The sequence below is a fragment of the Belonocnema kinseyi genome, chromosome 5 (assembly GCF_010883055.1).
Source record: "Belonocnema kinseyi isolate 2016_QV_RU_SX_M_011 chromosome 5, B_treatae_v1, whole genome shotgun sequence".
In the NCBI taxonomy this organism is placed as follows: domain Eukaryota; kingdom Metazoa; phylum Arthropoda; class Insecta; order Hymenoptera; family Cynipidae; genus Belonocnema; species Belonocnema kinseyi.
Genome location: NC_046661.1, coordinates 74,652,914 through 74,675,644, shown reverse-complemented (window position 1 = coordinate 74,675,644; position 22,731 = coordinate 74,652,914). Strand labels below are relative to the sequence as shown.

Genomic DNA, 22,731 nt, shown 5'->3' with positions numbered 1-22,731 from the left:
ATAACTCCACAATTGTTTTTAATAAAATTTTTAGGCAATTTTTACACGATTATTACATTAATGTTTTAAGTAAAATAATTATATTTACTTGAAAGGTTAATAAAGCGATCTTGGTTTATTACAAAATTATGAATCGCTTTGATTAATTGAAAAATTCAACTGAAATTATTTATAATTGGTCTAAAAGAAATAAGAATTATAGACTGATAATTGATAGCCGGCGAACTTAATTATAGAATGTATAAAAATAAAATCGCAATCACTATAATTTTCCGCTGCCATTTATCTGTCTCCTTAAAATGTATAGTGATGCAATCCGGATTTTTAGTTTTTTTAGAAGTTTTACTCAGTAAGAAATTGATATTTTTGCCTCTTGAAAAGGGAATTTTAATAATCTGCAGAATTATCACATATTTAAAATTAAATTAAATCATAGTAAGACACTTAAATAATTAATTATTATTAATACAAAAGTTATCGCAATTTGAATATTTAAACTAAAGGTAGGCCCAAAATATCAATTATAATTTTCAATACAATTTAAGATAATAAAATGATTGATTTGAAAAAAATTTAATTACTAACTTATTTATTTAATTTGTTATAATGAAATAATAAAAGAGCTTGAAGGAAGTTCCGTTTTGTCAGTACAATTAATTTTCTTTCATTGGCCGTAATGATAATGCAAACTTAATATCCGACCGATAAGAGAATCCATTTTTATTCTCTTTTTCCCTTATCAGTCGGATTCAAGCGTGAACCCCAGACAAGAAAAATATATAAGATATTCAAGTTCTATTACTAATTTAAATGTACTTTATAACGATTTGTTGACATTTAATAAAAATTAAATTTCTGTTAATTTTTGTATGTGTAGAGTATACGAATAATTTATCATTTATCATTTACAATTTATTATTCTGAATGCTGTCCCAACTCAGGGTTGACACGATTTTGGAATTTTAAAAAATGAAAGCTTTGTAAATTTCAGAAAGATTCGTGTATTCAGATTTTTGATAACAAATTTGGTTTATTGTTAATTTAGCAACTAAGTTGAAATTTTTTTCAACTTTTCAGAGATACAATGTTTTTCGTGTTTTCAATATTGATAAAAAAAAAGTTCTTATATTTGTGCTAAGAAATTTAGAAATAATTTCTACTGGGTGAAAATAATTATAAAAAATTCTTTATTACTTTATAAACAAATAATTGAGCAAAAGTTATTTCTGGGGATTGGCAATTTTCAACTCATTGATATCCAGACTTTTGATGTAAAATCGTAGAGGAATTAATGTTTAATCATGATTAAATTAAAATAAATGCTTTTTAGAAAATGTTTTAACAATTTTCATAATCAAATTCATAGTGTGGATATTTTTCAAGGAGTAGGCTACATGTTTTTTGCTATGATGCTTTGCAAATGACTTTTTTCAGTGATGCTGTGAAAATGACTTTTTATAGTGATACTTTTATTTTTCTTTGCAATTGTTTAAATATGGAAAACTGTTGCCATTCTGGAAAATATAAGATCAAAAATTCATCGGTAAAATATTATTAGTCGATTTCGTATACCAAAATTAAGCGTCTTCGTTGAAAAATAGGCTAATTCTGAAGTTGTTTATAAATATTTCTTTTAACTAATCAACAATGTCAATTTGGAAAGTATCATACAAAAATGCAACGAAAAGATATTTTTAGTTCATTCCGTAAAAAATTGAGCCTATTCGTTCAGAAATAGTCAAACTCTGAAGTTGCTCATAAAAATTGTTTGAATAATTAATAATTCTCATAGATTTTTAGTGTATCATAGCCGAAAGTCATCGCTAAGACATCTTGATTTAATTCCATAAAAAATTCCCCCTATTGGTTGGAAAATAGCCAAACTCTGAATTTGTTAATAAAATTTGTTTAAACCATTAATAATTCTTATGCGTTTTGCAAAATATCGTAATAAAGAGTTACCGAAAGGATATTATTAAATGATTGCTTAAAAAAATCGAGCTCGTTCTTTGAAAAAGTAGCCAAACTAGCCACTAATAACTAACTAACTAAACTAAACTAAACTGAACTAAGCTAAACTAACTAACTGAATTAACCAAAGTAGCCACTTGTTAATGAAAATTGTTTAAATAATAATTAATTCTCGTATATTTTCCAAGTATTATAGCGGAATGTCATAAAAAAAGAAATTTTGAGTTCATTTCCTCTAAAATTTCCCATATGCGTTCAAACAGAGCCAAACTCTTAATTTGTTTAAATAATTAATCATTCTTATGACTTTTGCAAAATATCTTAACAAAGAGTTATCGTAAAGATATTCTTAAGCGCTTCTTAAAAAAATCGAGCCCACTCGTTGAAGAATAAACAAACTCTAAATTTGTTTATGAAAATTGTTTAAATAATAATTAATTCTCATACATTTTCAAAGCGTCATAGCTGAAAGTCATTGCAAAGACATTTTGAATTAATTCTGTAAAAAAATTCCCCCTATTCGTTGAAAATAGCAAAACTCGGAATTTGTTAATGAAATCCGTTTAAATAATTCTTATGCGTTTTGCAAAATATCGTAACATGCAGTTAAAGAAAAGATATTCTTACTTGATACCGTAACAAAATTTCGGCCTGTTTGTTGAGAAACAGGCAAACTTTGTATTTGTTTAAATAATTAATAATTCTTATAAATTTTCAAAGTATTATAGCAAAGAGTCATCGCAAAGACATTCTTAGATGATTTCGGAAAAATTGAGTATATTCATTGAAAAATCAAACTCTGAATTTATATATGAAAATTATTTAAATAATTGATCATTCTTGTGAATTGGCAAATTGTCAGAGCAAAATACATAAAAAAAGAAGTCCTTTCTTTATTTCGTGAAAATTGAGCGTATATTTTGAACAAATAGCCGGATTCTAAATTTATTAATGAAAAATATTTAAATAATTATTAGTTCTTATAAATTTATGAGATATCATAAGAAAGAGATATTGGCACGATATTAGTTGATTCCGTAAAAAAATTGAGCCTATTCGCTGAAAAATATCCAAAACTATGCATTTGTATATAAAAAATGTTAAAACAATTTTTAAATAGCATACATGTTGTCAATCCGAAAAAAAACTTTGTACAATAATTTGTTAATAACGTAATAAAGAAATTTGTATAATGATTCTTACCCACTGTAAATTATTTCTATATAGTTTTATCACATGTATAAGATCTAGTTTGATACATCTGAGAATCTTAAAAAGTGGTACTTCTGAAAAATTAAAAAAAAATGTTAACATTGCTATTAAATAAAAAATTAACCAAATTTTGTATAAAAAATCCAAAGACACAAATGTTTTATAAATATAATAGACTTTTATTTTTAAAAAAACGTTGTTTTTTTAGAATTTTTAATCGAATAATTCAATTAATCAGATCTAATAATAGCGGATGCAATTTTTTCGAGAGTAATCAGAGTCGATGCAAAAGTCAGTGGACAATTATTAAGCGAAAAGTTCCATACAAATCTGAACGATCACCTTGAATTATTTAGGCTTCGTCATGGATGCGTGCCTCGCTGCCGAGATCAAGTCAAGGGTCAAACATATTATTGTTAATGATCATAATTAACCCAGACATCGGCCCCTATTAAGAATATAGTCTACTCATAGATTATACAAAAATAGTTGAAATTAAGGCCGATCTTCCTTGTTTTGATTAAACCAATTATACTATTTTAATTCTATTTCTAATCATCACCATTTTTCTGGCCTAGAAATCCATTTTCAATTATTATTATTATTATTATTATTATTATTACTATAAAAAATTAATTTTGGATAAACTTTTGAAAAGATTACCCCTTAATTTTGAATCGGGACTTTTCGTGAAGTTTTCTAGAATACTTCTACGTGAAAAACTACGAAGGGAATTTTTATTGGAAATAATTAAAAAATGTTGTATGGGAGATTTTTTAAAATTTTCATTTCTTTGAAATATCTTGAATAATATTAGATTTAGAAAGAAAGTTATATATAGGGTTTGTGGATCTTGAAAAAATACAAATCAGGCTGCTTTTTTAAAGCCGCTGCAATATGACCATCTTCTTGCAAAATCCGTCGGATATTTTAAAAGAAATGTATAATTAACAAAATGGAGACGACTAACAGGTCTATACCTACTTCTGAATTGTCTTGAATTCTTTAAAACATTTTAGATTATTTTTAAAGATTCCGAAAATATATTTCAATAATTTAAAGGGATTTTAAAGATTTTAGGGGATTTAAAAAGATTCCAATGATTTATTTATTATTTTATTTAATTAATTTAAAGGAATTTCAGAAAAGTAAGCTATTTCGTAGGGGTTTTTAAGATTTGGAGAGATTTGAAATTAGTTTTTGGATTTCACCCTGTATTTTTGTTAATTTATCCTGAATTGATTTAAATTCTTTGGAATTTTTTTTATTCAATTGAATTCTTATACATTTACCCAATTTTACTTTATTCAAAGAATTTTTTAAAGTTTTGCTTGATTGGTCCTGAAAATTAAATGATTAAATGCTCAAAAGATATTCTAGGTTATTTTCAAAGATTGAAAAGAAATTTTTAATTAATTTCAGTAATTTAATATGATTTCGAAGGGTTTGGAATATTTGAAGGTATTTTAAAAGATTCAATACATTTTTGTAAGAGATTTAAATAATTTCAAGGGATTTCCAAGGGTTTTAATAATTTTAAGTGATTTTAAGATATTTTAATAGTTCAATCAATTTCAAAGAATATATTTATTTATTCTAAATTCACTCAATCTCACTCAAGTCAATGGATCTTTAAGGAGTTTTTTGTTCAATTCATCATGAAGTTTGTTAAAGAAATTAGTGGGGTTTCAAAGATTTGAAGGGATTTGAAATTATTATTTTAATGAACCTTGAATTCTTATTAATTCATCCTGAATTCTTTTAAATTCTTTGGAATTCTCTTGAATTTTTTTATTTTACTTAAATTCTTCTAAATTTACTAAATTCTACTTGATTCAAAGGATTTCTTTTTTATTTTTAGAATATTTTATTTAATTGATCCTGAAGACTTTTAATCTCACCTTGAATTCCTAGGAATTTCATAACATTCTTTTTAATTCTTTTCGTTTACCTTAAATTCCTCTAAATTCATTCCTTATGAATGTGACAAAAAGTATCGTTCAGTCTCTATATTTTATCCCATAAGGACATTCTCTTGTCCTTAAAAATGGTTTAGCCAGCACGAAACTGACAAGGTAACTTGCTTATATAAACAGAAAGTTTTAAAAAAATTGCAAAAATAAAAAAGATGGTGCTTTCCAGAAAAAAATTTTTTTTAGACTTTTGTAAGCAGGAAGGGAATGTTTTCCGGAAAACTCCAGATTTTCTATTTTTTGTAATATTTTTTTTTTTAAGTTTCCGGTGGTATTCAGAAGGCACTCTATCAATTTTATGTGAACCAAGGCATTTTTTGTGTGATGAGTGTTCCAGTACCCGGGATGGTGGAAAAATCGGCAGTTGACGCATGCTGAAATTCCAGTACACGGTGTAGAAGTGAGTGGTTTATGCGCACTGGAAGTTCCAATACACAGGAAAGTAGAAAAGTTGGTAGTTAATTAGTTTCGGAATTCCAGTACGCGGGGAGGTGATAAAATGAGTGCTCAATGCATACAGGAGTTCCAGTACGCAGAAAAGTAGAAAATTAGGCGGTGGCTACGAGCTGAGTGTTGCAGTACGTGGTGAGGTGGAAACTCAGTGATTGATGCGTGCTGGAGTTTCAGTACGCGAGAAGGTGGATGGGTTCTGTGAATTCCAGTCCGCGGTGAGGTGGGAAGTGAGTAGTTTATGCGCGCTAGGAGTTCCATTACGCGGGGAGGTGGGAAATTGGGTGGGTAATGCGTGTTGGAGTTCCAGTACGCCGGGAGGTGGAAAAATGAGTGCTCGATGCATGCTGGAGTTGCAGTACGTAGAGAAGTAGAAAATTAGGCGGTTGCTACGTGCTGAGTGTTCCAGTACGCGGTGAGGTGGAAACTGGGTGATTGATGCGTGCTGTGAGTTCCAGTTCGCGATGAGGCGGGAAGTGAGTAGTTCATGCGCGCTAGCAGTTCCTGTACGCAGTGAGGTGGGAAAGTGGGTAGTTGATGCCTTTTGGAATTTCAGTACGCGGGGAGGTGGAAAAATGAGTGCTCGATGCATGCTGGAGTTACAGTACGTAGAGAAGTAGAAAATTAGGCGGTTGCTACGTGCTGAGTGTTCCAGTACGCGGTGAGGTGGAAACTGGGTGATTGATGCGTGCTTGAATTCCAGTACGCGGGGGAGGTGGATGCGTGCTGTGAGTTCCAGTTCGCGATGAGGTGGAAAGTGAGTAGTTCATGCGCGCTAGCAGTTCCTGTACGCTGTGAGGTGGGAAATTGGGTAGTTGATGCCTTTTGGAATTTTAGTACGCGGGGAGGTGGAAAAATGAGTGCTCAATAAATGCTGGAGTTCCTGTACGCAGCGAAGTAGAAAGGTGGGCGTGACTGCGTACTGAGTGTTCCAGTACGGGGTGAGATTGAATCTTGGTGATCGATGCTTGCTGGAGTTCCAGTATGCGGTGAGGTGGATAGTGGGTGTTGGATGCATGCTCTGAGTTCAGTAAGCGGTGCAGTTTAAATGTGGGTAGTTGATGCCTGCTAAAATTTACAGCATGGGGGAGGTGGAAAGCGGATGGTAGGAATACGTCAGGGCGCCTCAATTTTTGAACAACTTGAATTATGTACAAAATTAGTTAGTATGAGCGCTATTATTGAGAGTTGCTCAAAATTTGGAACAAGTTACGGACAAAGTAAGTTTGGGGTCCCGAATATGTTAGAGGATAATTTGTTGAAACGCCCCTTTCTACCTTTTCAAGAAATTATGGGTCGAGCTATTCAAAAGTATATCCTTAATTTTTTTGCAAATACTCATCATTATTTGTTTTTAATGAGACAGTTTATTATATATTGACATAATTTCCCAAACAAATTTAAATGTTTATTATCAGCAATGAATTAAAATAATAATTGTCTTACTTCGTAAAAAAAAAATAACTTTTTGTCAATTAATTAGCCATTTGTGCAATTTTGCTCAAACTTGGGTAAATAAATGCAATAGTAAACAAGTTTTACGTTTCAAAGAGCTTCACCGCGTGTTTTTGAATCATACGATTTCGTTCTATAGTTTCCCGGACGTGCGCATGATCTCGGGCCAAAATTGGCTACAATGTGACAATGAAGTTTCGAATATACCTGCTTAAATAAGTGATTCAGAAGAAAATGATTTGATTCATAAGCGAATTTTTGTATTGGGCATCCGGGAGCCTTTAATTCGTGTTGTTTTATAGAGGAGAGGGGTTATATAAATATGATTAAATATTTAAAAATTAACTCAGGAACAAGACAAAATAAGTTAGGCGTGCCAAATTTTGGAACAATTTAACTCAAGGAGTAAAAATATTTAGGTACACAATTATTCAGGGGTACTTTAAACTTCTAGACTAAATAAGTTAAAACAACATTATTTAGGAGTGCGTTAATTTTCGGACAATTTACATTAGGGACCTAATAAATAAGTCAGGGTACCCTAATTTTAAGAAACATTGAGCTAGGAGAAAAATAAGTTAGTAGAAGTACTATTATTAAGTGGTGTCCAAAATTTGGGACACGTTACGTCAGGGACAAAATATTTTAGGGGAAAAACAAATTAAAGACATTATAAGTTAGACGTACCTTAATTTGGGGAACTTTGCATTATTAATTGGGAGTGTCCAATTTTGAGACACTACTTTTAAATCCTTATATTTTTATTTATAAGAAATTTCAACACCCCAATTTTAACATAAAAGCTGTTCGTTAAAGGATGACTACAGCTCAAGATTTGCACAGACTTTATGAGGTCTTTGAATGTTGAACCACAGTCCTCCCGTCGTCTCCAATTCGCGTAGAAATAATAACCAAAAATATCCGCAAGCTTTTCTCTACACTTACAATTTCAGTTCAAAGAACGATCACAAAATAAAAAAATAAAAAACAAAATCATTTCTGCTCTTTTGAAGATTTAGTGAGTCAAGAGCGGAAACGATTTTTTATTGCCCCAGTGACGAGAGGAAGAAATTTGTGTTTTTAAAATAATTTTAGTATTACATTTACATTGATAAATAATGGTTAAATTGGAAAAAATTTGTTTAATAATTGTTACACAACAGTTATATAGCATTCTTATAAAAGATTAACATCACTTGTTCTAGTGGGTTTGACTGTCATAATTGTCCAAATTGTTCTGGATATAAAAAAGCATTACTTTTTGATATATAACATTGACGTAACATTTGCTACATTTCTGTCACATAAACTAAAAATAACTTAAATCTCTTAGTAATAAATAATATTTTCATTTTGGTTCTATAGGTAAAATTCAATAAAGAAATCAAATTGTTATGTAACTTTTACTTAACACTTGCATAAATTTTGCGCAGAAATGGTAATTTCTCTCGAAAATTGTAATCAAAGCAAAAACGTAGGATAGGTCGTCGTGGATCAATGAATGGTCGCAAAACTTGAGTTGAAATTTGTTCTAAATTTAATCTTGGTCATTTTGCGTTGCTCTAAGAAGTTGCCAGATTTTCTCACTCTTTCTTTCTGCAATACAGAAATGTTCATTGCCAGTGTCTCATCGAATCTCAAACGTTTCGGATGTGTTTTATAAAAAATCAGACAGTTTTTGAGTTACAAGTCAAATCAACTTAAAAATTTTGTTTAAGTGTTCACAAAACTGCCTGGACTATTGTTGTCCTCTAAAAGGAGGTAAGAGAAGATTGAATGATTTTTTAAAAATAAAGATTAATTAAAGTTTCAAACAAGAAATGTCTTATTATTTAAAAGTGTTAAATGTTTAAATTTATTTTAAGACGTTTTAAAATAAATTTCTTAATCGATTTAAATGTAATTCATTCATTAATTTGCATTCTGTAACAAATTAATTTTGCAAGGGTTCTGTTTGGGAATATGATTGACTATTGTCCTGAAATATTGTCCTGCATTTTGATTAAGATTTATGTTAATGAGATGACGTAAGCGTTACGCTACTATACTTCCTCATTTAGAATTTATTGATTATTCATTTAAAGCTATACACCCCTTCACTAAGAATTTTACTGATGATCTGATTCCTTAATTTATTCAAAGTCAATTTAATCAAAAAGTATTTGATGTCAATAATAAGTTATTCGTTAGTTATAAAAATGTTTAGAAAGTATTTAAATTATTATAAGATTAAAATAAATATCGATTAAAAAAGTATATAAATGTTTTGAAATAACTATCCAAATAAATATATAAAACCGTCATTATATTCATGATAAATTAATTAAACTGAATTTATCTACGAATATTCCGTAGATAGATTATCTAAAAAATTGAAAAATTTTTAAAATAGAATTTGACATTTCTTTCTTAAGTTATTTATAATTATTTTACATCTTTATTTAATTTGTTATATTATTTAACTGGTTTAGAAAGTAAAATACTAAAAAAATTATTTTTGTCTCTAGCTAGAAATCAAAAATAAAGTTCAAAGTTTTTTTTTTGGTAAATAAAAATATTATTGAAAATTATGCGTTCTTCCTGTTTACGAAAGGTTGAAAGAAACGCATTTTCAGCACATGTTCGGAGAAAGCTTCTATTTGCGTTGTTTAAAACTGTTTACACGATTCAGCTTTTGAAATGAAGATTTAGAAATCAAGCCAAAATTTTCCTTGTCTTGTTTTCGATAACAAATTGTTTTAAATATGCTAGAAATCAAAAAAAGAAAAGAATGTTTGATTAAAATTTTACAGAATTCAAGTATTCAAATAATGTAAACAAACTTAAATTATAACTAGACTTGTAATTTTAGAATCTTTTTTTTAAATTTTGATGCTTTCAAAGTAGGCTGCCGAATGGGGGATTTTGACGAAGAATGAAAATTTAGTTGAATCCTTAACATTTTTAACAGAAACACTTGATAAGCATTGTCTTTTATTTTTTGAAATAATATCTTTAAAATTAGGACGTTTATAAATTTTCAATCCTGAAAAAATTGATAAAACTGGTTGAGAGTAAAATTAAATAAATAAATTAATAAAAGAACAAGAGTTTTTCGTAGTAAATATCTTATTCATCGAATTTATTTTTATTCCAATTTGTGGATTTCGAGAGAAAAAGTAAATTTGGTGAATCATAAACATGTTTCTAGAAACATAATTTTATAAGTATTCGCCATTATTTTAATAAAAAAGGTTTTAAAACTTGATAAAAAAGTTTATACGATTTTGAAACCTATTTTGTACACAATACAGTGTTGAATATTGTTGAAAAACTGTTTAAAGTGATCTGTTTTCAAATGTTCATTCTTGAATATTAAAAAAAAAAGAGAAATACTCATTTTTAAATAATAACTTAAAACCAGGACGGTTATAAATTTCAAATGTTGAAAATATATCAATAAAATTTAGCTGAGAGATAAATTAAATTAATAAATTAATAAAAAGAACAAAAAAAGTTTTTAGTAGTAAATAGATTATTCATCAAATTCATTTTCATCCAGATAAGAGGATTTTTATGAACAAGGAAAAGTTGGTTGAATCATAAGCACGACTAAAAATCCCAGAAAATAATTATCCTGGCACATTAAAATTCCCAAAAAGGAAAATATTCGAAATATAAAATTCCCGAAATTTCCGAAATATAAAAACATTAGCAAATTTGTAAAATTCCGAATGATAAAATTTCTTTGATGAAAATACTTTACTATTGTATTCTAAATTAATAAATAATATTGATTGAAAAACAATATTTTAATTATTTTAATTCGGTAATTTTCTGTTATCGGGAATTTGACAGTGTTATTTTTTATCTCGGTGATTTCCTGTCTCGAACTTTATTATGCGGTCATTTTCAAATTCAATAATACTTTAAACTGTTTCTGAATTTTATTATTTGGGATTTTTATATTTCGTCAATTTCATAATTTCGGGAATTTTTTATTTCAAAACTGTCTCTTTCGGGAATTTTAATGTCGGGAATTTTATTCATTATGATTTCTCAGTCGATTTTTGTAAGTATTTTCTATTATTTGTAATGAAAAATTTTTCAAGATTTGAAAAAGTTTATACGATTTTAATTCTCATCTTATACACAATACGCTTTTTTAAATTGTCGAAAACCTTTTGAAATATTTTTAGTTAAAAAATAAAAACTATGTAAAAAATATTTCAAATTAGTTATTATCAGGGTAAAATGATCGGAAAGTTTGATTCCAAATTAAACTCCACTAGTATTTTTCAATTATACTTAAAAAAATATTTTTTGGGCCATCTCGAATTTAAGTAAATAATCGCATTTGAAATAGAATTTGACATGTATCTGGTTATTGATAAAGGTTGGTGGCCGATTATTGGCTGCCCTGGTTATTTTTGTTGGCACCAAACATTTTGTTTCTGCAGTTCCATTTTCTCCGTCTTTATTTTTATTGTGAATTCTAAGAATCTGAGATTTTTGTATGTTATAAAATGTCGCGTCAGACAAAAGAGTTTTTTTTAAGAAATTCCCAAAATCTGAAGGAGGATCTTGTGCTGTTTACAGTTTATATTCACCGATTAAGAATTCCGATGCTTCAGAGCCAAAAATAAGCGAGATTCGCTGAATATAGAAAATTCGAACTTGATGCAGAAACGTGGGTCGTGGCTCGGATGCATGCCAAAGAAGCGTTCAAGAAACGGAAACGGCAAAAATTCCTCAAAAGACTATAAAAAGAATTGTTTTGATAATTTTGGGATTATCAATAAATTTGCATATTTTTTCAGATTTTGAAATGTTTTTTGATTTTAGAGGAAAAACAATTTTTAATACAGATTAAAGGTTTATATGAACTATTTCTAAGTTTATTTGTTTACTTCTTATCAACTTCATATAAATATAATTTTCCTAGAAGATTCTTGATCTTGAAAAAATTCATACAGATTTTTGAAGATTTCAGATATGTTATCTCACAATTTCGACAACAAAATTAATATTCAACCAAAAAAGATTAATTCTCAAGGAAAAATGTAATACATAATTCTTTCAACCAAAAAATATTTTTTTCTAAAATAAAAAACAATTGAACTCATCTAAAAAAGAGGAATTTTCATGAAAATAGTCGAATCCTCAGCAAACAAGAATTAATTTTTTACCAAAAGATACGAATTTTTTACAGGATAATAAAAATTTTTCAAAACAAATATGAATTTTCAACAAAAAAGTTCATTTTAAACCAAATAGTGTAATTTATCTAAAAATGCAAATTTTTAACAAAATAGCTAATATTAATAGTTAATTCGCAGTTAAAAACATTAATTTGAACGAAAAAATATATTTTTAACAAAAGTTAAATTTCTAACTGAACACATAATTTGTCAACCAAGAAGATTAATTTTCAAACAAAAAATACAACTTTTCAATAAACTACATTGATTTGCAAAGAATCAGTCGAATTTTCAACTAAAGAGAGGAATCTTCAACTAAAATAAAGAAACTTAAACGACAGAATGTTTTTTTAACAAAATCTTTGAATCAAACAAAAAATTATTTTTAACTAACATAATAATTCACAGCAGAAAAAGTTAAATCTTAAATTACAACAAATTAATTTTCAACCAAAAAAATTCTTGATCAATAATAATAATAATAATAATAATAATAATAATAATAATAATAATAATAATAATAATTGGCTCAGTTGGTTAGACACTTGGACTTAACCTCAGAGGTCCGGGGTTCGATCCCTGAGCCGGTACCTCTGGAAATTTTTCAATGTACCTTTACCGAGGTTTTGGTGGTTCGGAACCCACCTGAAGCTGTAGGTCCGCCCATCGTGTACTTGACTGCAACCCAGTCCGTCAATGATGGGGTAAAAACCAGACTTTGTCCAATATGTCTGGGCAGACTGCTCTCATCAGATCACTTGATTGCACTATAAAAATGCGTCCGTGACTGATGATATATACCGAGAGACCCCCGTGCAAAATGATCAAATAAAAAATCCAACTCTAACCAAAAATGCCTTCGACATATTGGGCAGTATAAGCCTGTGACAACATTTCGCCACAGAAATGTTTATATAATAATAATAATTTTTTGTTAAAAAAAAAACAAATTTTGTAGAAAACAATAGTTCCAGATTTTTTTTAAGATTAAAATCTTCTGGAATGTTTTGAAAATTTTCTAAAATTTATTTTCCAAAAATCATTCAAAATTTTCGCTGGAACTATTTTCATTTTTTAAATAAAAAATCATTTGTAATTTTCTCAGGATTCTTGAAATAGTTTTTTTTTATTCTCTTGAAAAGTTCCAAAATTCTAAAAAAGCTTCATTTTTTCGAAATCCTCCAAAATCTACATTTGGGTTAAAATTGTCGAAAATCTTCCCCAGATTTAAATTATTTTCGAATCTTGTCAAGACTTCTAAAACTTCTAAATTAATACCTTTTGAACTAATTCAGTTTCCTTAAAATTTTTTAATGTCCTGCAAAATTAAAAAAAATGTCTTGAAATCTTTTAGATTATTTGTCGAAATCTTAAAAACCTGAAGTTAATGTTTTACAACAAAAGTTCAATCGTTTAAAATTTAAACAAAAATCTGATTGACGATACCGATAATTTGTTTTGTTACCGATATCAAAATTTGCTCACCAATACAAAAATGTGAAAATATTTACGAATTATAGTGCGATGGGGAAAAGTAAAGAAGATAATTATTTCCTATTTGGAAATTTTAATTTACAAAATTGATGACATACAAAATTCGTAATCTTTATTAATAAATAAACTAAAAATAGTCGACATACCCAAAGAAAATAATTATTCGACTAAATAATTAGTATAAATATTTATTAAATAATAATAAACGTTACTTGTTATAGGTTGATTAACTATTGAGGTCGTTGTCCTAATATAAGAACAATTTAATTTAATAATTTAAGAATCTAAGATATACATTGAAATTAGGCACTATTTGCTTTAATTTTTTGTTTAAAACTCTATTAAGTAAAAAAATTTATTTTTCAGGAGATCAAAAATGGGAATGATAACGCGAGTGAGGGGCCGTGTTAGAGCAAATTCCTTTGGAGTAGATAAAGAAAAGAGAGCACAAAGTATTTGTCTTTTAAGTGCAGTTCTTTTGTTGCCCTTTTGCCCTAGGGGGCCCCTTCCTTTATTGCCCCCTCCGGCACCAGCACTCTATTCGGCCCTGGTGCTTCCGGTAGTTTTAAGTGCAAACTACCGGTACCCCGTTTCCGCACTGAAGACCCTTGTCGAAGCTGCCAGAGGTCAGTCACAATTATTTATTAAAAATTTATATAAAAAATTAAAAGTAAAACATGTTTTCAATCAAATTTTAAAAAATAATAATAAAAATAACGTTTTTGAATTTGTTCTATTTTTCATGAAATTCTGTTCCAGGAACTTTTTTTAAAAGTTGATATTAAATAAAAAGAGTTCGTCTGATGAATTATTACCAAAATTATGCACAAAAAATATTTACTAACTTGGCAATTCTTTCGATTATTGAGAATGCTGAGGTGCAGAATTTCCAAAATAAAAAAAAATTGAATAATTTTTTATTGCATATCAGAAAAGATTTTATTTTAGTATAAACAGAGGAAAATTTCACATAAATGTAAAACTAAAAAAAAGTCGCAATTCGTAAATAATTTGTTTAAAAATATATAAACCAAGAGTTTTAGGAACTATAAAAAAGAACAATTTAAAAAAAGGAATATAAAAAAATTCCTATTTCAATTTGTTTAAAATATTTTAATAGGTAATTGGAGGTTGCTAAATAAACATATTTAGAAACGAAAACATAATCTGAAATTTAAAAATATTTTATTTACCAAATTTTAGACCTAAGCCTCATTTAAGAAATTTGGCATTTGTGAAAAGTTATTTTTTAAATTGAGTTAAAACTTAAATTTAATACTTGCAATATTTAAAAATTTTCATTTTAAAATATCACATTTAAAATTTTTGTTTAAAATCAATAATTTTAAATCAAACACTTTCAAGAAGAGAACATCTAAAAAAGAAAATTATCGTAATTGGAAAATTGTTAAATAATAAAATAAAATACTTTCACTGGAACAGCTGAAAAATCCTGAAAAATAAAATTCCCGACGCTGTAAAACTCCCAAATAATAATATTCTTAGGTAAAATAGTTCTCGAATAATAAATTCATGAACAATTTATAATATTGTCGAATTTGAAAATTGCCGAATAATAAAATTGCCCAATAATTGTAAAATATCCAAACTAAAACATTCTCGAATTCAAATATCTAAAAAATTGTTTTTCAATCAAAATTATATATTTATTAAAAATACATTAGAAAATATTTTTATCAGATAGTTTCTTAATGTTTAAGATTTTTTAAATTTTTGTTTGAAACGAAGAAAAATCTAACAACATTTTCCGAATAAACTTTCCAAGATTCACTTCAGCACTGTTTTAGCTTTAAGTTCCTTTACAAAATTTTTGTTCAATAAACAATGCGATTTAATTAAAATTTGTCAGCCAGAAATACTTTTCTTTTAAATTATTATTATTTTGTTTTAATTGAAACAATAGTTTGAAAACTTTAAACATTGAAAAAATGTTCTATCATAAAAATATCTGATTATTTTATTTTTAATAAATAAATAACAATTATTAATCTTTTGGGAATATTTATATTCGGAAATATTATAAACTGTCCGGATGTTGATTATTTAGGAATTTTTCCAATTCAATTGTTTAATATAAATGTAATTCAACTTAAATAGATAATAAAATAAATAAGTGCTTTCAAAATAGAATTCTATTTTATTTATTATTATTATGAAAATAATTTTTTTCATGCACATTAGTTTTACCTAAATATACATTGAACTTTAAGTATAAGAAGATAAAATACAAATTAGTTTGAATTATTATTCAAATTCGTGAAGTATGTATTTTTTTAAATTTTACTTTTATATGGGTAAGGAAATATCCAATTCGTTTTTCAAGATTTCAGTATAAAAAGTGTATTTTAACAAACTTAAAATACTTGGATTTTATGTTACGTTTCTCGAAGAATGAATGACAAATTTGGAATAAATTGAACAAATTTTTCTGAACTCATGAAAATTTTAATGGGTTTAAAATATTTATCACTAAAAAATTAGGAAAAATTGAGTAATTAACAGACAAAGGGTCTTGTCTTATTTTCATTTATGAAAACTTTAACATTTTTTTGCAAATGCATTCTACATTTTTATCATGAAAAAGTTTCTTAATCACCAAAAAAACGTTTAAGATCATTGAAAGAGTTTCTGAAGCTTATTTTGAAAGTAGTATTTTCTTAGCTGTGTAAAATAAAAATTTATAAAAATTTATAAATCTAAAAGGCTTGGGAATATTTTGTACATTATAAAAAAAAGATAATTATTTATTCAATCATAGTTATTTACATATTTTTAAATATTTTATTCCGCTTTATGAAAAAGTCGTAAATTTACTTTGAAATTTTTTAAAGTCTTTTTATACATTCTTATAAAATTAATTTTTCAAAATAAAAAAAACGTTTAAATTATCCCTTGAATTAAAAAAATGTATGATCGTGATACTTTTCTAAATGCTTAAGAAGATTGACAATTTTCATTTCCAAATTTTTAAATATTTAAATTTTCTGTTTAGTCAATTTTTGAAATCTTTTGAAATGTTTTAAACCCTTTTTAAATATCCTCTTAAAATTGGTTTTTAAGAATAAAAGCCAGTTTAAATTTTCCCAGAAATTTTAAGAAATTTGTTTATTACCTTGAAACCCCTCAAAAACTTTAAGAAGCGTAAAAATTTGTTATTCCAAATATTCAAAAATGTATGTTTTTTCTCACTTTTTTCAAATGTTTCTATCTTTTAAGTAATTTTGAATCTTATTAAAAACTTTGAAATGACTTCTAATATTCCTCGAATTTATCATAAATCTTTATAATCACGCTAATTGATAAATTTGGCTTTAAAATCGTCTACATTCTTTTTTGAAATTTTAGTAAATAATTTTAGATGTTTTAAAACCGGGTCAATTTTCTTTTAAACTTAATGTTATTAATTCAAGAATCAGTTTAAATTTTCCTAGGAATTTAGAGAAATTTTATTATTTTCGTGAAAACTTTCAACACCTTTCAGAAGCTCCAAATGTTTTATTTAAAAATATTAAAAAATGTTCGCTTTTTCTAACTTTTTAAAAAAAATTGTATGTTTGAAATCTATTTTGAACATTTTAAAAACTTCTCAATGTCTCTTAAACTTTATTGAATTTTTATAAAACGTTGCAATCTTGCTAATTAAAAAATTTAGATTTGAAATCGTCTGCATTCTTTTTCGAAATTTTAGGACACAATTAAAAATGTTTTCAGCTCGTTGTCAAATTTTTCTTCAAATTTATTTTTTTAAATGAAAAAACAGTTTAAATTTTACCAGGAATTTAAAGAAATTTTCTTCATTCTCATGAAAGATTTAAAAATTCTAAGCAAAAGCTTTTTTTTTTAGAAAACTTAAAAAATTTACACATTGTATTTTGTACATCAAAATACTGGGCACCTTTGTTACATTGACCATTGTTATTAAATATATTATTCAGATAGCCTTACTTTCTTATAAACTTGAAGCTTTTAGACTTTTTATTTTAAACATGGAAAAGAACGACAGTTTCATCCAATCATGAACGCGGGTTTCCGGACAACAATTGTTTCGAGTAATTTCGTGATGGTTCGAGAAATAATCGAAAATGGCGCCATGCGCTTTTTAATAATTGGATTGGATAAACTAGGATAGGATCAAATGAACAGATAGAAAAAGAAAAATATTTGAAATGATAAAAACTGAAGATTGCAATTGATCCACTTAAAGGGACTAAAATTGAAAATATGAATAAAAACTACTTGCCTGGTTTTAAATCCTGAACCTTGCTGATTGCGGATAGTAAATTTTGAATTTGATGATGAAAATAGTCCTTAAGGTATCCTTCTGAACTCTGGAAAATTAATGTGACCAAAGGAGTGAAGCTCGAGGTGTTATATACCCCGCGGAGAATCCCTGATTCCCTAAAGGATGAGGGTTGCCATGCGAATCTCCCCATTGACGTCCGTCTTTTCCGTCTGGTCCTGTTAGTCCAAAGGCTTTCTTGATTGACATCCATTTCTCCATTAATATGCAAATATAGATATAAATATCACGAAAAATAGAGACTAACCATCGCATTAACAAGGCCAATGGGGTATTTTAAATGGACAACAAGGTTGAACAATTATATGGGGGAGATTAGAATTCCCCAGACAGAAATTAAATTCGCATTTTCGGGTACTTCTTATTTTATTATTGTTATTTTTTAAACTCTTTGATGTCCTTGAAAATAAATGAATTATAACATACTTCATCCTGTTTCACCTTTTTTCAAGAATTACCATTTTTTCCCTGTTTTCAAGAAATTTTCCCTTTTTTTCTTCTAAAGAGTCTACTTTTAAAATTCTGCTTCATAATCCACGTCTTTTGGTTAGAAATTTAATTATTTTGTTTAATATGCATCCATTTTCTTAAAAATGCAAATCCTTGGTCGAAATTTGAACTGCTTTGTTTGGAAAATAATTTTTTTAAATGAAAATTTAATTATTCCATTTTTAGTTGATAATTAATCGTTTATAGTTGAAACATCTACTTTTCGATTGAAAATTCATGTATTTTGTTCAACATTAGTATTTTTGGCAGAAGGTTAAATTTTTAACTGAAACTTTAACTATTTCATTTTTAGTTTAAAATTGTTTGTTTTGTGTGGGAAATTCAAGTACTTGGTTGAACGTTTAACCATTTTGTGAAGAATTGATCCTTGTTCAGAAAAAATTCGACTAGTTTGTTGAAAGTTCAACAACGTTCTTAAAAATTCATTTTTTTAAAATACAAATTTAACTACATTTATTCGAAATTTGTTTTTCTTTCTTTGAAAACTGATTTTTTTTTGTATGAAAATTCAAATACTTGGTCGAAACTTAAAGTACTTGTTAAAAATTAATTTTATCGTTGAAAGATTTAATTAATTATTTGAAAATTTATTTGTTTGTATTGTTGAAAATTCGTTCTTTTCTTAGTTAACTTTTTTTTTTGAATGAAAATTGTTCCTTTTCAGTTGAAAAAAAGCTACTCGATTGAAAATTCAACTTGTTTGTTAAAAATTAATTTTATTAGATAAAGTTTTAGCTAATTTTATTACAAATTATTATTTTTTTAAATTTATTTTTCAACTCAAACTTTGAAAATTGGTCTTTTTGGGTTGAAAATTTATCGATTTATTTGGTTAAAAAGTTGTTCTTATACTATATGTTATATTACAATCGAAAATTCAACAACTTGTTCGAAAGTATACATGCTTTGTTCAAAGTGTATCTATTTTGATCGAAAATTTGGCTACTTGGCTGAAAGTTTGCTCTTCTTTTTTAAATATTCGTTTTATTAGATAAAAATTGAAATATTTTAATTCAAAATTCGTTTTTCTTATGTTTGGAAATTAATTTTCTCAACTGAAACGTTGAAAATTTTTCTTTTTTGGTTAAAAATTCAACTAATTGGTTGAAAATTCGACTATTTTGTTAAGGATTCATCTATTTTGATCGAAAATCAACTACTTGGTTTGAAGGCTTAACTACCTTGTTAAAAATTCATTTTATTGGATAAAAACTTAACTTTTTTATTAAAAATTCTATATATTGTTTGAAAATTAATTTTCGTAACTGAAATACTCAATTTTTCATTTCAGACTAAAAATTGAAGTTGTATTGGTTTAACTTCTTTGTAGAAAATTCATTTTTTTTTTGATGATTTATTTTTTAAATATTAAAAAAAAAATGTTAACTGAAAATTAAATTAATTTTATAGCGTGAAGAATAAATTTTTTTGTTGAAAACTAATTTTTTTGGTTCAAGATTTATAATTTTAGGGAAACATTAATCTCTTCAGTATGAAAATTTTACTAAATCGATGAAAATTCGTTTATTTTTATCAAATCTAAACTACTTTGTTGAAAAATCATTATTCTTTCTTGGTAGAAAATTTATTTTCTTAATTAAAAATTTTTGCTGTTAAATTTTTGGTTTCAACTTATTTTTCTTTAGATAAAAAGTTTAACCACTTATTCAATAGTTAAACTACATTGTTAAAAATTAATTTTATTGGATAAAAATTTAACTGTTGTCCTAAACATTATTTTTTTATTTTTGTTTGAAAATTAATTTTCTGAACTAAAACTTTAAACAAATTTTCGACTTTGTCTGAATATATATCTTTTTTGTTGAAAGGTGAACTACTTTCTTAAAAAACAACTACTTGATAAAAATCTACTTTATTAAAAAATCAGTCGTTTTTTTGGTATAAGATTATTTTTTTTAAATTAAAAATTTAATTACTACATTTTTAGTTGCAAATTATTCGTTTTAAGTTACAAATTTAACTACTTAATTTATATTTGAACTCCTTCCTTAAAATTTAGTTTTATTGTATCAAAAATGTAACTATTGTTTTAAAAATTTCATTAAAAAAAAAAAGAAATTTTATTTCCCAAACTGCAACTTTAAATTTTCCGCTTTTGTCTGAAAATTGATCTTTTTGGTTGGGAATTCAACTACTTGGTTGAAAGGTGAACTACTTTCTTAAAAATTCATTTGATTGGATACAAATTTTACTATTGTATTAAGAAATCTATTTTTGGCTAAAAATGTAACTCCTTCGTTGAAAGGAGAACTTCTTTCTTACAAATTCATTTTATTGCTTGAAAATTTCACTATTTTGTTAAAAATTTGCTTTATTTTTATTTGAAAATTATTTTTTTAAATTAAAAATCTAGCTATTCTATTTTTGGTTAAAAATTCAACGATATGGTTACAAATGAAATTTTTTGTTGATTCACATTTTCGGGTTCAAAATTTCTTTATTTTATAAAAAATTTAACTTTTTGTCTCGAAAATTCAAAATTTTCGTTCAAAAATTATATAATTGGTAGAAAATTGATTTCTTTTTGTTGAAAATTCAACTATTTTGGTTGAAAATGCAATATATTTCGATATGAATATCACGAAAAATAAAGATGAACCCTCGCCACATCGATAACATTACCCACAATCATTAACAAGGCCAATGGGGTATTTTGAATGTGCAACAAGGTTGAAAAATTATATAGGGGAGATTAAAATTTCCCAGACGGAAATTAAATTTGCATTTTCGGGTACATTTTATTTTATTATCGGGTCTTCTATTTTTAACTCTTGGTAGTCCATGAAAATAAATTAATTAGAGCAGACTTCACACACCTTTCCTTTTTCGAATAATTCCCCCCTTTCCCCCTGTTTCCGAAAAATTTTCCCCTTTTTCTCATTTATTCGCTGAAATAAATGCGAACAGAATTGATAGAACCAAGGAATTTTAACTATTTTTGATAGACTCTACTTTTATAATTTTTGTTCTGAATTTATTTAAGTTGCTTAAAAATCTAATCATTTTCTTAAAAATTTAACAATTTAACAATTTTTAGTCCAAAATGGAATGGTTAAAATTGTAGTTCAAGAATTTTACTCTCCACCAAAAAAATTTTTTTTTTAATTTTTAAAGAATATTTATTTCCGTAAATATATTAAATAGACTCAATTTGTTTACGCAAACAACTATTTTATCAAAAATTGTTTAAATAAGTAATAGTTCTTGTAAACTTGCGAAGAATCTCATAAAAGAGTTATTATAAATACATTTTTTGTTAATTCCGTAAACAAATTGAGCCTATTAGCTGGAAAATATCAAAACTGTGAATTTGCTTCTAACAATTGTTTAAACGATTGCCAAATAGTATCTGTTTTCAATTAATAATAATAAATTATTATCTTGAAAAAATAATACTGCTAAGAAGTTAAACAAAAATGTGTAGTTTGTTGTTAAAGAACAAAAAATTAATATAAAAAATCCCAACACATACATTTTTCTGAAATTTCGAAAGCTTTATTTATTTAAAAAAATGGTACTCGGTATGCTTTAATATAGGATAGCTCAATTTTAACCCAAAAAGATTTCAGTTACATTTTCAACTCCAAAATAAGAATTTTAATCCAAAAAGTTAATTTTGACAAAACACGGTTGAATTTTTAATCCAAAAAGAAGAATTGTGTAAATAGCAATTGAATATTTAACCCGAAAATATACATGTTAATAAAAAAAGTTAATTTCCAACCAAATATTTGAATTTTAAACTAAAAGATATCAATTTTCAACCCAAAATGAAAAAGTCAAATTTGCAGTTGAAAAAAATTGATTCTTAACGACAAAGAAAAACGTTAAACCAAATAGTTGTATTTCAAATCATAATTTTAATAAGACAGTTCAACATACATCCGGACAGTTACATTTTAAATTAATAACATTAATTTTCTACCAAAAAAGACGAATTTTCAACAACAACAAAATACTTAAATCTTCCATTCGAAAAATAATTACCAAGCATAAAAAAACACGAATTTTTCACAAAGCAGATAAATTTTGAATCAAGGTGATCAATTTAACCCTTAAACGGCCAAAACGCCACTACCGGTACACTGCTTTTCAACGGCCAATAACTAAGACTATTCGACACTAGAAAAAATTGAGACACATA

General features: G+C 26.5%; 2 protein-coding genes across 2 annotated transcripts in view; one reads left to right on the top strand and one right to left on the bottom strand.

The window, feature by feature from the left end:
- LOC117172290 overlaps nt 1–18,264 on the bottom strand; it is a 36,288-nt gene extending 18,024 nt beyond the window's left edge. Inside the window, exon 1 of the mRNA XM_033360047.1 lies at nt 17,997–18,264. Coding sequence (XP_033215938.1) covers nt 17,997–18,249 — 253 coding nt within the window. The 5' untranslated portion in view covers nt 18,250–18,264. The remainder of the gene's footprint in view (nt 1–17,996) is intronic.
- LOC117172289 (E3 ubiquitin-protein ligase AMFR-like) overlaps nt 8,687–22,731 on the top strand; it is a 26,834-nt gene continuing 12,789 nt past the window's right edge. Inside the window, exons 1-2 of the mRNA XM_033360046.1 lie at nt 8,687–8,822; nt 14,102–14,361. Of these exons, the coding sequence (XP_033215937.1) occupies nt 14,112–14,361 (250 nt within the window). The 5' untranslated portion in view covers nt 8,687–8,822; nt 14,102–14,111. The remainder of the gene's footprint in view (nt 8,823–14,101; nt 14,362–22,731) is intronic.